Genomic DNA, 15,129 nt, shown 5'->3' with positions numbered 1-15,129 from the left:
GCAGACTAGAAGGTTGCCTGAATTCAAGTGTGTGCTAGTGTACACAGAGCAGAGCTTACTGAGCCCTAGGCATGCATGGATAGTTCTGCGAGCTCTTTATACCATACTGTCTGCCCTTCCCTCTTCCAACCGCTAGGAAGATGAAACTAGTAAGTATGATTATTCATTCTAGCTGACTTCAAGATGTTTGTCCCTGTTGTAAGGGCTAAGGCAAGATAATTAACATGAAAACAGGAATAGAAACTATATGTTGATAGCAAAAGATCAGCAAGAATATATAGCGGGAGTACAGGGATTACATAAAGAGCACCCTCCAAGGGCAATTGTAAAAGTCTGCCAGGGATATGAGAGAAGAATGGACTGTATTTTTCTAATGTATAGCTTGTAGGCAACCATTTTATTAGCTTACAGAATTGCCAACATGCTTACATCCATGTTAATTTGCTTCCTCAGATTGTCAGCTTTGCTAATGTAGTTATCAGCAATGAAAGTAATTTTTGTGAGTTGCCTTTTTTCTCCTTCTGTGGTCTCATTTAATTTCCTCCTTTTCTGTGCCTTACCTATTTTACTGCATGTGGAGATTAAAATATAGAACTATTTATGGCATTCGATCGTTTTGTATTCCTCCTCTTCCATACGCTTATTTGACTCCTTGTTTCTCCTTTCACCCCCAAAAGTAATCAAAAAATGGTCTGTGTTAAATTTCTCTGCCTGGGAAGTCTTACTAGTGGAGAATCTGTCAGGTGCTATTGATGTTACAGAGTAATTTAGGTCTTCATTGAGCATCTTGTCTGCAATTTTTAAAACTCAGCTTTTAAAACTTGAGCTCCAGAGTCTGTACCTTTCAAGGGAAAGGTGAAACCTGAGGAAGCAGGGCTGACCCACGTCATACTATTCTTACCCATTTGCTTTCCCTGATTCTTGTTGCCCAAAGTACAGCAGCATTCTGTTGCACTGATGAAGTTTGTGTTCTTTAATAGCAGACATTATTTGGTGTCTAGATGACAGCAAATATCTACGCAGGTGGTCTCCATGCCCTTGTTCTCTTTGTGTAGGTCACTAGGGAGTCTCAAAGAGAAGACAGAAAGCAGCAGTCTCTGGGATGAAAAACTGCACTCTGATAGTATCAGAATGTCTAATCTAGAAGTTCTGATAGTCTTGCCATGTTCTTGTTCCAGACAGTTCGTTAGCATGTGGTTAGCAAATGTTACAGGACCTGAACATGCCAGAAGAAACATTGCAACACTGTTCAGGATTTTGTAATGGTGGTTTTGTAACTTTGATTCTTGATTTCTACAGTAGATCTCAGGGCCCTCAACATAATGCTGCTACCCGAAATAGCACTTCAATAAATGAAGCAGGGGTAGTGATATTTTTTTTATTTTATTTTGAGAAAGTATGTCCTTATGTTTGTTTTTAATAATTCAAGGTAGTTTATTTAATCCAGTAATCAAGACACTGTAGACTGCGTTTTTTTTCTAATCAAGCATATCAGTAAGGATATTAGACCACTTCAACATGAATTTTGTAAACTCCCCACCAAAAAAAAAAAAACCAAACCCAAAAAACCCACCCCCACCTAGTTCCTGGTTTATTCTGTGTTGCAAATGGATTTTTAGTATGCAACCTCCCCGCCCCCTGTTTCTTTTAAGAGTTATTGGTGACGGCACCTTACCAAAAAAATAATGTTGATAATGATAAAATGAAACAGAGTAGAACTAGTTTCTTTTCTTGGTCTTTTTAAATGGGCAAAGTAAAAAGCTACTGTGTATCAGTAGAAAACCCAATGTATATTTTAAATCTGGAGAACACTGTGAAAAATCTGTTTTGTGAGGTCTTAAATGTTCTCAAAAATGGTTTGTTTACAGCTAACAGTAATACAGCAGGCTGTTGTCCTGTTTTCAGTAATAAAGTTATATTTGAAAGATGGCTGTAGTAAGCCTTGAAAGGTCATTTTCCTTGAGTCTCAGTAATGTGTTGGTGGCCTTGAGGATAGCAATCAGAGGTATTTTTAATGTCTTACTCTTCATGGGATCTGGGCATAAAAATGTAAGTCTTAGAGTTAAAGAGTTACAAGTGCCTAGGATCTACCTGTCCTACTTTCAACTGTGAAGTCCAAAATAAGGCTTTTGAAGACTTATACAATCACTGGACTGCTAGGAAGCTTTGACACACTTAGCTGTATAAAGGTCTGCAGCTAAGCTGCCGAAAGCTTCGTTCTGTTGAGCAGCTCAAACTGCCTCCTGTGTAGGCCAAATGATGCTCTACAAAAGAGGTATTCTTTCCACCTGTCACCCACAGAGATGCTGCAGTCACCTCTGTAGCCTCAGAGTGTGCCAAATGACTGACTCAGTAGTAGGTTAAGGGGGGAACCTTCTTTACTTTCTTATCAGTAGCTATGACATTCATCTAGTATGTGGAAAGCTTGTTTTTGTTTTACGCTCAGGTGATTCACGGCCATATTTTCCAGATGAGCATCCTGACCGCTGGTCTATGGAGTCATGCTTAGTGCTTCCAATTCTGAAGTCTTTAAGATACTCAACAAACCTAATTCCAGGGCAAGGGCAGGATTCGAGACATACTCGGCATGATTTTCAGTGTGAGCTCAGGTGATTTGACGTGATGGATGTTTATGAATCCTCTTCTTAAGTATCTGTGTTTCTGGGTACAGGTCATGGGCTTGGGAACTCAAACCTGTTCTCACTGTATGTGTGCCCAGTCCAGATCTGGACAGTGTTCCTGTGAGCTTGGGGAGAGGAAAGGAGCTGCTGTTTCTTCCTATCTTTGTCAGGTACCCGGTATGTTAGGTGCTCCTGGAGTACTGGAGGCTTGTAATCTCTTTCTTTTTTTCAGAGTTTATTTTAATCTCACTGACAGCATCTATACTTGTTGTTGAGTTGTCCTTCAGAGAGCACCTTCTGTTTGACTGAGCTGAGCTTATGCTTAAGTGAGGGCTTCTGAAAAATGGTGCTAGGAAGTTGGTCTTGAGTAGTCTTTCATGCTAAGGTAACTTTACAATAGCAGAGATTTTGACTACTAAATGGGGATTTTAGCCTGTGGAACAGTAAACGTCCTTAACTTAAGCAAGTAAGTAGAGCCCATGTAAATAGGGAAGGCTATTCATGTGAATAGTTATACCTGATGAAATATTTATGAAATAAGATTTGTAATCTTATGGCTGCCTCTTGTTTGTAGTATTTCATAAAACTTGATGCTTCTGTTGTAGCCCTATGTTATAGTAAAATGAACTACACTTAGGATTTTGACTTAATTGTAAATTTTGATTGGATGTTGCATAGGAGAGTTCCAAATAGCTTGCAAAAGCTTCTGTTTAAACTTAATGAATTACTTTAAGTGTTAATGATTTTTTTAAATGGTTCTTGATTTAAAAGCAAACCACAAAAACAAAGAAACAAAAATCCCCACAAAAGCAAAACCAAAACCCAGCACCCAAAAAAACTGTTCCTGTGCTACTTTTTGGGAAATGTTGTGTAACTGGGATACAAATAAACCATAAAATGTCAGAAATGTAGGCTTCATACCTCATCACTGCTGTCAGTAGTTCAGGTTGCCTATTAAAACTCTGCCAGCAGAATTCTGATGAAGCTCCTGTTATTAAATAAAAAAGGGGGAAAAAACCAACCCAACCCCAAACCATCCCCAAACAAAACACCTCAACAGTTTGAGGCACAGAATGAGTTTTTAATAAAGTGAGAATGGTAATTAGTTGACATAGTTGCTTTGAAGAAATCTTCAAAATGAATTCTCACTGTAATGGGGGGGAAAAGTATTTTCCAAAATCAATTCCTCCTAATCTCTACATTTCAGTCTGTGTATTTTTTCCACAAAATTACCAAAAGCTATTGACCTGAGGGATTTGTTTTCCGTTCCAAAGTCTTGAAATTTCCCTCCTGGCTAATTACAGCCTATTACTCTAGACTTTGGTCCTTTAGCAGTAACATTTTCCATCTTAAGATGGTTTGTCCCATTCCAGTGAAGAGCATGTTGTCTGAGCACTGAATGGAATTACTACCAGTGGAAACTATGCTGCAAGAGGCTTGATAAAGCAGCTGCTGTGCAAACCTCAGCTGTTTTTTCCATCCTCCCGAGCACTGGTAATTAGCATAGGGAAGCTGACTAATGTGCTGACGTCACCTCTTTCCAGTCCCAGCTTACATTTTGTTCCTGACTGCCTTAAAGCATGCAGGACTTTGTTCAGGAATTCGCTGTCACATACAGGATGCTCTGAAGCCTTCCCTTTTTTTTTTTTTTTTTTTTTTTTTTTTTTTAAGGGGCTGGACTTGTTTCCCTTATAAACGCTGCCTGCAGGACCAACGGCTTCCTTAAAAGTCATTGGTTTCTGTGGAACAGCAAGCATCGCTTTGGCAAAGCACAAAATGCATTTTAGAAATTTTAACTACAGTTTTAGTTCTCTGATTGCCTGTGTGGCAGATAGCGATGTCTTCAATCAAGCAGAAACAAGGGTATGCTTTATCTTTTGTGTTTTATTTTTGCAAACTATTGGAATACTGAAGTATATAGGTGCTGATTCACACTGTTTAAAATATAGATGCCTTGATAGCTTTTTGACTTGTAAGAAAACTTCAGTTTGATGTAAGGGTCTTGGGTCATACAAGTCTGCAACAATATGCTCTGATATAAATGACTATTCTGGAAATTATTAGATCTTAAGCTATGTGTTTTTGCAAACGATCAGAAGTTTACCTCCAGCCTGTCTTGACTATCTGTATAGTGTATTCTTCTCTTGCATATGTGTTTTCAGCAAGCGTTTAAATAGTAGTTTTGGTAGTAAGAGTCACATAACTTTTAGTACAATTTACACTTTTCATGGGTTTTTTTGGCTGGCAATGTAGTTAAGAGCATAATGTTAACACTATGAGAAGTCCTTTTGGATTTATATTTAACTGATTAGACTTAATATAATGTAGAGTAATCCAGTCCTGGTACAGCGGAATGTTGACTGCTAAGATACCTTAAGGACAAAAATAACATTTTGCTTAGTGTTGTGTTGATAGAATGACATTTATGACCTCTATAATCACACATCTTTTAAAAACTATATATATTGCACAAATCTTGCAGGTACTCCCTGAATTTAAATGTTGAATGTGAACTTCAAAATGCAATTAGCGTGGGTTTGACTTCCTTCTCGTGGTTGCATCCAGCTCTTTCTGGAGTAGAGGAGGTTAACAAATACAAGCTATGTGTGCAGAGGGTCCTGGTCTTGTTTTAGAGCTCATTTTGAAGAAGCTTAAGTGTGGCTCAGCAGACAGGGGCAGGACAGCCTTGATATTTTAAAATATCTTTGAAATATAGTGGTTCTGTACAGCTGTGGTGAGTCTGTGAAGCAGAGCTTTTCAGGAAGGAAAATGAAATTTTGGAGTAATTGCTGCCTTCTTATGTAATCTTTGTTGCTTTTTTCCTTACTAAGTCAAATTCTAACAGTAAAAAAAAATGAAGCAATGTGATTTTACATAGTTGTTTATTTTGGCTTTGTATTGAACTTCTAGTAAGCTTTTATGAAGAGAAGATACTTGAAAGTATCTGAAATCTGAATGCTTGATCTCATGCCATTGTTGAAATAAGGTTTGTGACTGGTTACTGTGTTCTCAGTGTGAGCCTGAAAGCTCACTTGGCAAGAGCATGGCCGCTTCAGAACCTCCTGTTTCTTTCTCCTCCTCCTTTGGTCCGGCGTCCTGAAGTAAGAGTGTAAGCAGTTGTCATAAAAAAGATATGAAATATAGGCAAGTTGGGTTTGTATAGATGCCCTAGGAGCACAAACCTGAAGTGCAAAATGGAGATAGCCAGCTGTTGGTAAAGGTGCTTCAGTCTTTTCATGCCAAAAGGACAGCAAAGTAACTCAACTGAAGATCTATGAAGATAGGAGGTTTTGGTCCAGTTCCTACTCTTACCACACAGTCAAAACAGAAGGTGTGTCAAAGACCCTTCAGGAGCTGTATAGTTAGTACTTTAAGATTGTTATTATTTTTTAAACATAGTGGGAGCCTTTTGAGAATTTGGTTCCAGAAATAGAAGAGGCTATTAAACTAGAGTTCAGTAATATGTTCATTTTCCTAAATGAAAGTAGCAGCTATTAAACCAGATGTTCATGAACTTCATTATGCATGCTGAGTCACTGAAGAAAATTACATTTACCTTGCAATATGCTTTATTTTTTTCTCTATTAAAACTGTTGTGTTGGCTTCCTTGAAAGTTGCACACATAGACAAAGGCATGCTTGGCAGACTTTTTTCAAGGCCTTTGGATATTAATTTTATAAGACAAGCATTTGTTTTCAATATCTTACTAATACTACTGTTTCTAGTATGTTGCTATCTCAGATTATGACGTCCAACACGTCATTAATGATGATAATCTATTTTTTAATAAGGAAGAAAAAAGCTGCTGTAGAGAAACAATGATAGGTTAGAAAAATTCATTATAAAAGAGAAAAAAACTAAATCTAAGCTGTTATAAATACATCAATATTCAAGAGTGGTAGTATGCCCCTACTAGTAACTGCAATTTATTTCTGTATTTTTTTAGAGAAAATGTATAGTTTGTCTATTCACTTTCTTCTCTGCTCCCTTCTTTTCAGGCCAAATTTGAGTCGCTGTTTAGAACGTATGACAGAGATACCACCTTTCAGTATTTTAAGAGCTTCAAAAGAGTACGAATAAATTTCAGTAACCCTTTATCTGCAGCAGATGCTAGGATCCAGTTGCACAAGACAGAGTTCCTTGGAAAGGAAATAAAACTGTATTTTGCTCAGGTAAGTGTTTTTGTGATTATCCTTACAAGGTACTAAAGCATAACTCACGATAAGCTTCCACAGGTCTTCAATCATGCTAATAAACACTGTTAATTTTTTTTATTTGATTAGAGAATCACAGATTGTTCCAAACCTACAAGTATTTGGACACTGTTGCATAGTTTTGCATTTGTCTCCTGTATTGTTTTGATAACCTTGGGGAAAGGGAATAGACGATAGTAATAGGAATAGAGTTTAGTGGGGTGGGGGAAGCCAAGTGTGCTCTGCCAACAGTACACACACACACACACGTGTGCTCAGGTAGTATCTGAGGGAATCCAAAGTGTAGAGAGCTGCACATTCAGGATTCTGCCTGTTGATCCTACTCTTGTTACTGCAAATCGTTTGTTTAGCACATATTTGTACTTGCAGATCAGCATCAGTGCAGCAACATAGCTGACTAGCATCCACTGCTAAAGATGCAAAACTCTCAGGTTCTGGTAATCTGGGTACGTTTTGGTAGCTGCTGTGTATTTTCCTCCGTAAATTTAATGGGAAAATTAATCTATGTGTGTCTGTTTCAGATGTCCCTAGGGACAGTCCTGAAGGAGCCAGTTTATTTATATACCTTCTAGAATTCTCACCACTCTCACTTGTGGTAATGAGTTTCAACACCATTTGTCATTAGGCCTTAAAGCCCATATCCAGCTTCCTCCTATTTCAGTATTTTAAGGGCAGATATTTTCTGGTGAAATTTTTGTAAAGCTCCATAATGAGAAGATGCGGATGTGCATACTTCATTGCATGTTTCATCAGAGTTAATGAATGTGGTGGCTTGTCTGTATTTTGTATACTGGGTCTTTCATATAGCTCTCTTCAATAGTATAGTTACATGCTGCCACCTTGAGTGCCTGTTACAGCATAACATCTCTCCAAACCTTAAAACTCCTCATGAATGATGGTTTCATTGATAATAGTGAAACAGCTTTTGCTTTTATGCTTTTTTCAGACTCTGCACATTGGAAGTTCACATTTGGCACCACCAAATCCAGATAAACAGTTCTTGATTTCACCTCCTGCCTCTCCACCTGTTGATTGGAAGCAAGTAGAAGATGCTACTCCAGTTATTAACTATGACCTTTTATATGCCATCTCCAAGTTAGGACCAGGTAAGGAGGAGTAGAAACACTAGAATTTTGGTTGAGTAAAACACCTTTAAAACTTTCTGAATTTCTAGAACTTCTTAAATGAATTGCTACCTACCAATTAAATACGTGATATCAGAAAAAGTGTTAGTAAATGGTGGTTTCTTGTGCACACTGTAATTCCACAGGATCACTTGGAAGGCCCAGACCTCCACAATGTGCTCTGTTTTGGGGCTTGTAGAGAGTATGAATGTTGTTTCAGTAATATATTAGCTTGTTAATCAGACTTTTCAAGAAGCAGCTTCCTAAAAATGAAGAGGCAATTGTGTAGTTGTGTAAGTTTAGAAGGGATGGGAAAGTCCTGTTTCAGATTGTCTCAATCAACCAGTAACAGCTGGGTGGCTCTGTGCTAGAATTACCTCTGCATCTGAGATATAGTATGTGTAGGAGGGGAAATGATCAGTATCAACTCAATCTTCTTTTGGAGTTAAGAGGGAGAAGTTTCTGCCACTCCTTGCTCCTTCTAATTATCATCTGCTGCAATTCATTCATTTATTGGAAACTCTGTGATAGCTTTACCCTATGAAAGCAATAAAGTTTATATCAGGTTCCTCTTTTCCCCCCCCCCCCCCCCCCCATTGTCCAAAGTAAAGGAGATATTAAGGATGTACACTTGCCACTTATTTCTAGTGCTGTTCCCTAAGTTGTTTGTCATTTCATCTAACCATGTTTATAGGTCTATTTATTAAAAATAGATAGCACAACAGATAGGAGAAACAGTTCTACCTGCTACTTGTGTTTTAAACCAAGTACTGCTTTCAGAAATGGATGTAAAATTTCACTAAATTGAAGTTTTTATTTTAAATATGGTTCCACTTTTCAGTGATTAATGATTGCGTTCCTTCATGTCATTTTAGATCTCTGTTAAGACAACCTTCTTAATGAGAATTGGTGCAAATTATATTTCCCAAGTTCTATAACTCTGATTTAACTTGTTTGCAACTGTACTATTAAGTTTAGGGGAGAGAAAAAATGGCCAAATTTAGTAGCAGTACCAAAGGGAATAAAAACTATAGTCTAAATCATTTTACTGTAGTATTTTTATATAGCTGTTTACCTACCAGTTTGGGGAATGCGTCTTATTATGTCAGTAGTAAAGGATGGAGAAGAGGGTAGGGCAGGACTTTTATTCCTCATGCATCAGCTTTCTATGTAGCAGTTTATGGTTGACTGTACGCTGGTGATACCCAAAGATTCTAGTGAAAGTAACGGGCATCTCACAAACCGCTGGGGAATTATTTTTACCTGTGAAAATTCAGCCCTTTGCAGTTTGTGGAGGGACAAAAAATCTATGCTTATGCTGGCATAAAAAATGGGGTAGATTATTGCCAGTTTTTAATAAATACCATCTTTTAAATGGTGGGTGAATTATAACGGCAAGAACAATTTATAGGAAAGATACTACAGTTAGAAGTGGAGGTATAAAATGCTGCCACAAATAATTTGTTTATCCAGAAATATGTAAACTAAGCAGATGAGCCTGCATGTAGGTCTTTAAAACCATCCGTCAAGATTACAGCTGACATACTGAATGTTTTTTCAAAGATTTTGTTTTCCTGAAATCAGTTTTTGAAAGAGAAGTCCCATAAGACTCTGCTCACTGGAATAAAAGTTTTTTGACGGAGCACATGGAATGAATAAATAAATAATGTTGCAGCTTACTGATTTTTATGAAAGTTCAGAGCTTGCCCCGTGAGTGCTGCTTTCTTTACTACAGGCATTTCTTTTAAGTTTTAGCAGTACAAAAAAACCCCACCCTGCAAGTCTTAAAATAAATACACAAGCATTTACTAAGCAGTAAAAGCTGGTCCTTTTTTCCCCTGAAAGTTCTGTTATGGAGATGCCCTGCAGTAAGGTCATTGGAAGATCTGTGATCCTGTTTTTCCATGAGATTTTTCATTTATATTGTGAAACGTTGAGCCCTGTAAAGCTCTGCCTCTTGACTGTGATGTCCATTGGAACATGGAGTTAATGACTTGGTACCAAGGAGCAAGGCAGTGGTTACTTTATCCCAGTGGCTTGTGTGTTTCTGAAGAACTGGAGGCAAAAGCCTTTTCTTCTATGGAACTGCCCTTTGTGCCAGTTACCTTTCCTAAAGTTCTTGGGGAAACAGAGCAGAGACCACTTTAGAGCCTTGACACACTAGTGTGTGCTGCTTGCCATGGGTGTTAGCTCTTTTGAGCAGCTGATGTACAGATAACCGTAATGGTCTTAATGGAGACTGTTCTTTCCACAGAGAGGTAATGAGTATAAAGTAACAAGAAACAAAATTCAAGGTAGCTGACCAGAGAAGGGGTAAAAAGAAATAGTTTGCCCTTTCCCTGATCTAATGGAAGATTAAATTATTTAACACCTAGTTAGATTTAAAACAAATTCTTTGTTATGGAAAAAACAGATTTCAGATCAGTGGTTAATAAAATTTGTGTCATAGCACTTCTACACACTGATTGTATTGTGTTTCACATTATATAGGTATGAAGCTTGCTGTCTAGCTCTGCTGAATGCTAGAACAGTCTTAGAGCACCTCTGAGGTGGGAAGAACTGCATCCAGCTTTCTTAACAGTAAAAGGATTTTGGGGGAAGGAAGGTCCTGTAGTTTTGCCATCATTCAGGAAAACAAAGTCTTCCTGAATATGGTACAGTGTATAGAAAATGTTTTATGCTTTAAAATGACAAAAACCCACCAAGAAAATTTATGCCTGCTCATGCAGAATGCTTTCTTGAATGCCTAGGGTGATTTATGTAAACTTGCTTTCAAGTGAGCAGCTGAGCTATGTTGCTTTGAAAACAGAACCTAAATACTTGAGGGTGGTGAACATGACTTGGCAATGCAGCTGCCTGCACAGTCTGAAGTGTTGTGGAAATTAGGCTTTTGTCAGTGTATTACTTGCACATTTTTACATATTCTTTTATTTTTATTAATTCCTTTTATACTTTTTCTATAGAATAGATCCTTTTTAACCAGGTTTGCTAATATTTTAACTTACAGGAGAAAAGTATGAACTACATGCTGCAACTGACACTACTCCTAGTGTTGTCGTCCACGTGTGTGAGAGTGACCAGGAAAATGATGTGGAAGAAGAAACAAAGAAACCCAAACCAAAAATTATTCAGACAAGAAGGCCAGATTATACTCCTACCCATTTAAGTTGAACTGCTGTTGTTTTTCCAAGGTTACAAGTAGACATATGCAAGGGAAACATTTACTGTGGAAACAGCAGGTCATAGGTTTGGTGGCAACAGCAGCAGTTATAGTAGGAGAAATTCCAATATGTTTGCTCAGAAAAATATAAAGGAATTTTCATCCTTATTTTTCATGCTGCAGGTTGATGGATGTCATGAGTGCATTCCCAGATCACTAGGAACAAAAGATAGGCAGAAGATGACCTTTTGAGACATAACAGGACAAACTAGGTTTACTTTTTTGGGGGTACTGTAGGCTGTTCCATTATAAAGCAAATGGGGGAAGCTTGCTTTGTTCTGACTGATGTAAATCCTCAAGATAATAGGCTAGTCATTGTGTGGAGTACATAGCGATAACGGAGGTGGTTTTGAAGATTAAAGTATGGGAATTATAAAACTTTTTCTTATTATAGATTTTGTGCATGTGTATTCTTGGTCTCCTAAAGTAACTTTGCATTATTTTCTATAGTTTCTGACATGTTTCTGGAAATCTGGGAAATTGTTTAAAGTATTTATTATCTCATCATCCTGGACTTACTACTAGATGTGTATATACATATATATTTATATTTGGTTTTATTGGCACTCATTTTTCCAGCAGGCTTACAGTTTTTTCGGCACCTTATTTTGGTGCTGTGTAACTCGTGCTTTTAAAATTTTAACCTTTTGAATGACTATATAGGGTTTTATCTGGCAAAGTAATGGAAAAATGTGCAATAGGAAAGTTGTTTAAATAAGTCGATTTTAAATTATTTAAGTTCAGATAATTTATATCTTCAATAGTATTTGTTTGGTAGCTTTGACTTTCTCATTTGGAAAAAAAAAAGTACTCAAATGTATAAATAAAGCTAATGTTTCTTATTCACAGAAATGTTAATTTTTCAATGAAAAAAATGGTAATGGAGAGATGTGAACTCAACTCAGTATGTGAATCTGCATTGTTACGAGCAGAGGTTTTACAGTGATTGAAAAATTGTACGCAGTGTGTAGAACAGCGAAGAGGGATGGAGTGCCTTTTCCTCATTCATTCCTGACGTGAACTGTTCTACAAGCTGCACACTTGTATCTTTTTCTACCGGCTTTGTCCATAGATATAAACTTTGCTAGCTTTGCTTCCAAATTAAGCTGGTATTTAGAAATGCTTAATGCCAAGTAGTGATGCATACTTAAGTAATGGGTTTATGTGGGAGAAGCTTTAGGGTTTTTTATATGTCAGTGTTTAAAGACAACAGCTCATGACGTGCAAGTTTAGAGGAAGAAAGATGACAGAATTGTATTTTATTACTTGTTTTTTAAAATGGAGATCCTCACTTTGAAACAGTTGCAGTATTTTTTTTAAGAGACAGTAACTGATATCTGTGGGAAAATATCACTTACAGTTTTAGAAGGGGGGTGTCTGAAGCTTCTCAGTGTGTTTTTAGAAATCAAAGCATGGTTCTCTGTTGATTTGCTTTTGCCACAGTTGGTCTTAGAATGAGTTTGTAGCTGGAATTAATACAAAGAAACTCATTCTGTGCCATTTGAAGCAAACATTGACTTTAAATTCCCAGGCTCACACCTTGTTTTTTAAATAAAAAATACATATTTTAAGAAGTAAGATGTATAATAAGGCCATTCCAAGCTGTGGCGCAGTGTAGAAGTGGTGTTATTGAAGGCCCGTCATTATACAAAGCAAAGTAGAAATTGATATCCTGTGTCTACAGAGAGCAGGAATGTATTGAACTTTTAGTGACACTTGCAGTTATGATCTTGTTTTGATCGGTATGCCCTGTGAACTGAAAGAAACACTGGTATTTGGTGTCTGTCTTGGACCTAACTCAAGCGGCACTATCTCAGTGTTAACAGTGTCAAGAAGAGCTAATACCGTATATTGCTGGAGCTGTGTTTTATGGACATGGGAGTGTATGAGGTTATTTTGTATTACTGAGGTGTAACAATCAGCTGGATGTGTGTACTGCTTATTAACACACAATAAGTAAAACTGAGAGAAACTTCGTAGGTTTGCCACAACTGCCTTTAAGCTTTTCCAAGGTATTTTTCCATGCTTCTCAAATTACTGCTGGATGTAGTGTTTCATTTCATTCAGTTTGAAATTGTTGGAATAATTCCTGTTCTGTCCTTTTTACGTCTTTCTATCATTACCAATTGAAGCATTAGTTTTGCATTAGAAACCTAGGTAGCTGCTGTTCTGTTTCCTAGCAATCCTAAGAAAGCAGTGCTACCTTTCAATTAAAAGGAACAGAATGTTAAATACCAATATGGTTTTCATCATTTTAGTACACTGACATCTGCCTAATAAGGTGGGCACTAGAAACCAGGGAAGTCTTGGGATGGTTACAGTGTGTTTTCCCCTTCTGGTGGTAATTATAAACAAAGGTTGTGAGACAGTAACTTGCCTGTGTTTCTGGTTGTACATCCTGGCCTGTGCCACCTTCTGTTATCATTACTACAGTGTGCTGCTTGCTTTTTCTGTTTGTTTGGGTTTTTTGTTTTTTTTTTTTTAATGTTCAAATGAATGCTTAGTCAATATTTTATACAGTTGTATAGTATGGGGCATATTTAAATTAAAATATTTTGTTGTCTTCTTGTAAATGTTGTGGTATTTCATGCATGAAACTCTTTGAAGATTTTGCGCCAAAATCTGAACTTTAAGCTTCCAAACATTTCTGATTTGAAAAAGGTAAGAATATTGTCCCAGGTCATATCCTTGCCAACCAAATGAATTTATTCAGAGAAAACCTTTCCAGCTTTCTGCTTAAGAGACTTGCATGATCTCAATCAAAGTATGAGAATCTACTAATGAATAAAACATAGTCCAGAATATTCCAGTTAAAAACTGATTCTTCTGTGCCTGAAGTTAATGTGCTTCCTAATAAAGATATCAACATCTTACTATTCTATAGAAATCCCTGTGCGTTCATAATATTCTAACCAGTTTTCTTCTACAACATGAATAATTCTATTTTAAAAACTTCTGAAATATGAAAATCTATCAGCATTTAAGTGGCTTTACGTAGTAACAGCATCTTTGGCTTGCAAAACATGTTGTGCAAAAATGCATAGGTTTCACCCTTGCTAAGGATAGAAGTCCTTCCATGGCAGAAAGGAGTTACTGGTATTCATGCTTATCATTCTTCTTTACTTATGTCTTGGAGGTATTGATGTTTGTAAGAAATTGTTCTATATACAGAAGTGGTTTGAAATAACAAAGTGTTGCTGCTCTTCAATAGCAGGCCCCTCCAGGGGAATTCCTGCATAGAGTAATAGAAATAGCTTAGTCCTTAAGTGACCTAACAACAGATAGAAGGTGAAATAGCAATTCCAGCTGAGCCATCCTGCTTTACGTGGAAGACTTAATTTCTTCTTCTTTTTGGAAGTATGGCTCATGTTCTATTATTTGCCCTCTGCATAAATATAGCATGCACAATCTCCATAAATCTGTAAGTGATCACTAGTATTTGTCATTTTGCAAGACTTGTTGCCAGCTTAGTAATACATGTTTCTATCATTGCATTAACATGTTTGTGCGTGCGTTAGTACGTTAAGGACCTTACTTGTTACTAAGGGGAATTAACAACATGAAAGACTAAAGTTTGTTTCTAATCAGGGTTTTATTTTTCAGAGCAGCAACAAGTGTAGTAACTTTGATATTTGAAATACTGGACAAGTGTATTAGTTGTTCTTCTTGTCTAGTCCAGACTTGTCAAGGGTGGGGAAGTAATGAACTCCAGCAACTCTCTCTCATACCATTTTAACAGTTACAGCACACAGATTTTGCCCTAGGCATAATCATCTGCCTAGTCAAGTTTGCTTTGTCACACTAGAAGGAATGTCTTGGGGAAGACAAGTTCTTTAACTTGAAATTGTGATTTATATCTATAAAGCTTGCTTGCTTGTTCTGGTATGTCCCAAACACATTCCCAGTTCCAAACATGCAAAATGTTAGCAAGAGGTGGACCTTTACTCTAA

General features: G+C 37.1%; 1 protein-coding gene across 3 annotated transcripts in view; it reads left to right on the top strand.

The window, feature by feature from the left end:
- The window catches only part of RCAN1 (regulator of calcineurin 1), a 42,641-nt gene extending 28,889 nt beyond the window's left edge, over window positions 1-13,752 (top strand). Inside the window, exons 2-5 of one of the 3 annotated variants that reach the window (XM_055702482.1) lie at window positions 4,293-4,484; window positions 6,620-6,793; window positions 7,782-7,941; window positions 10,967-13,752. In XM_055702482.1, coding sequence (XP_055558457.1) covers window positions 4,398-4,484; window positions 6,620-6,793; window positions 7,782-7,941; window positions 10,967-11,130 — 585 coding nt within the window. In that variant the 5' untranslated portion in view covers window positions 4,293-4,397 and the 3' untranslated portion in view covers window positions 11,131-13,752. Of the gene's footprint in view, window positions 1-4,292; window positions 4,485-4,520; window positions 5,953-6,619; window positions 6,794-7,781; window positions 7,942-10,966 lie in introns of those variants that run through there. The other 2 variants (XM_014279435.3, XM_055702480.1) reach the window with 2 other exon arrangements.
- The last annotated feature ends 1,377 nt before the right edge of the window (window positions 13,753-15,129 follow it).

This window comes from Falco cherrug, chromosome 2 (assembly GCF_023634085.1).
Source record: "Falco cherrug isolate bFalChe1 chromosome 2, bFalChe1.pri, whole genome shotgun sequence".
Lineage (NCBI taxonomy): Eukaryota > Metazoa > Chordata > Aves > Falconiformes > Falconidae > Falco > Falco cherrug.
Note: the sequence above shows the minus strand (reverse complement) of the source record. Positions and strands in the feature narration are given on the sequence as shown.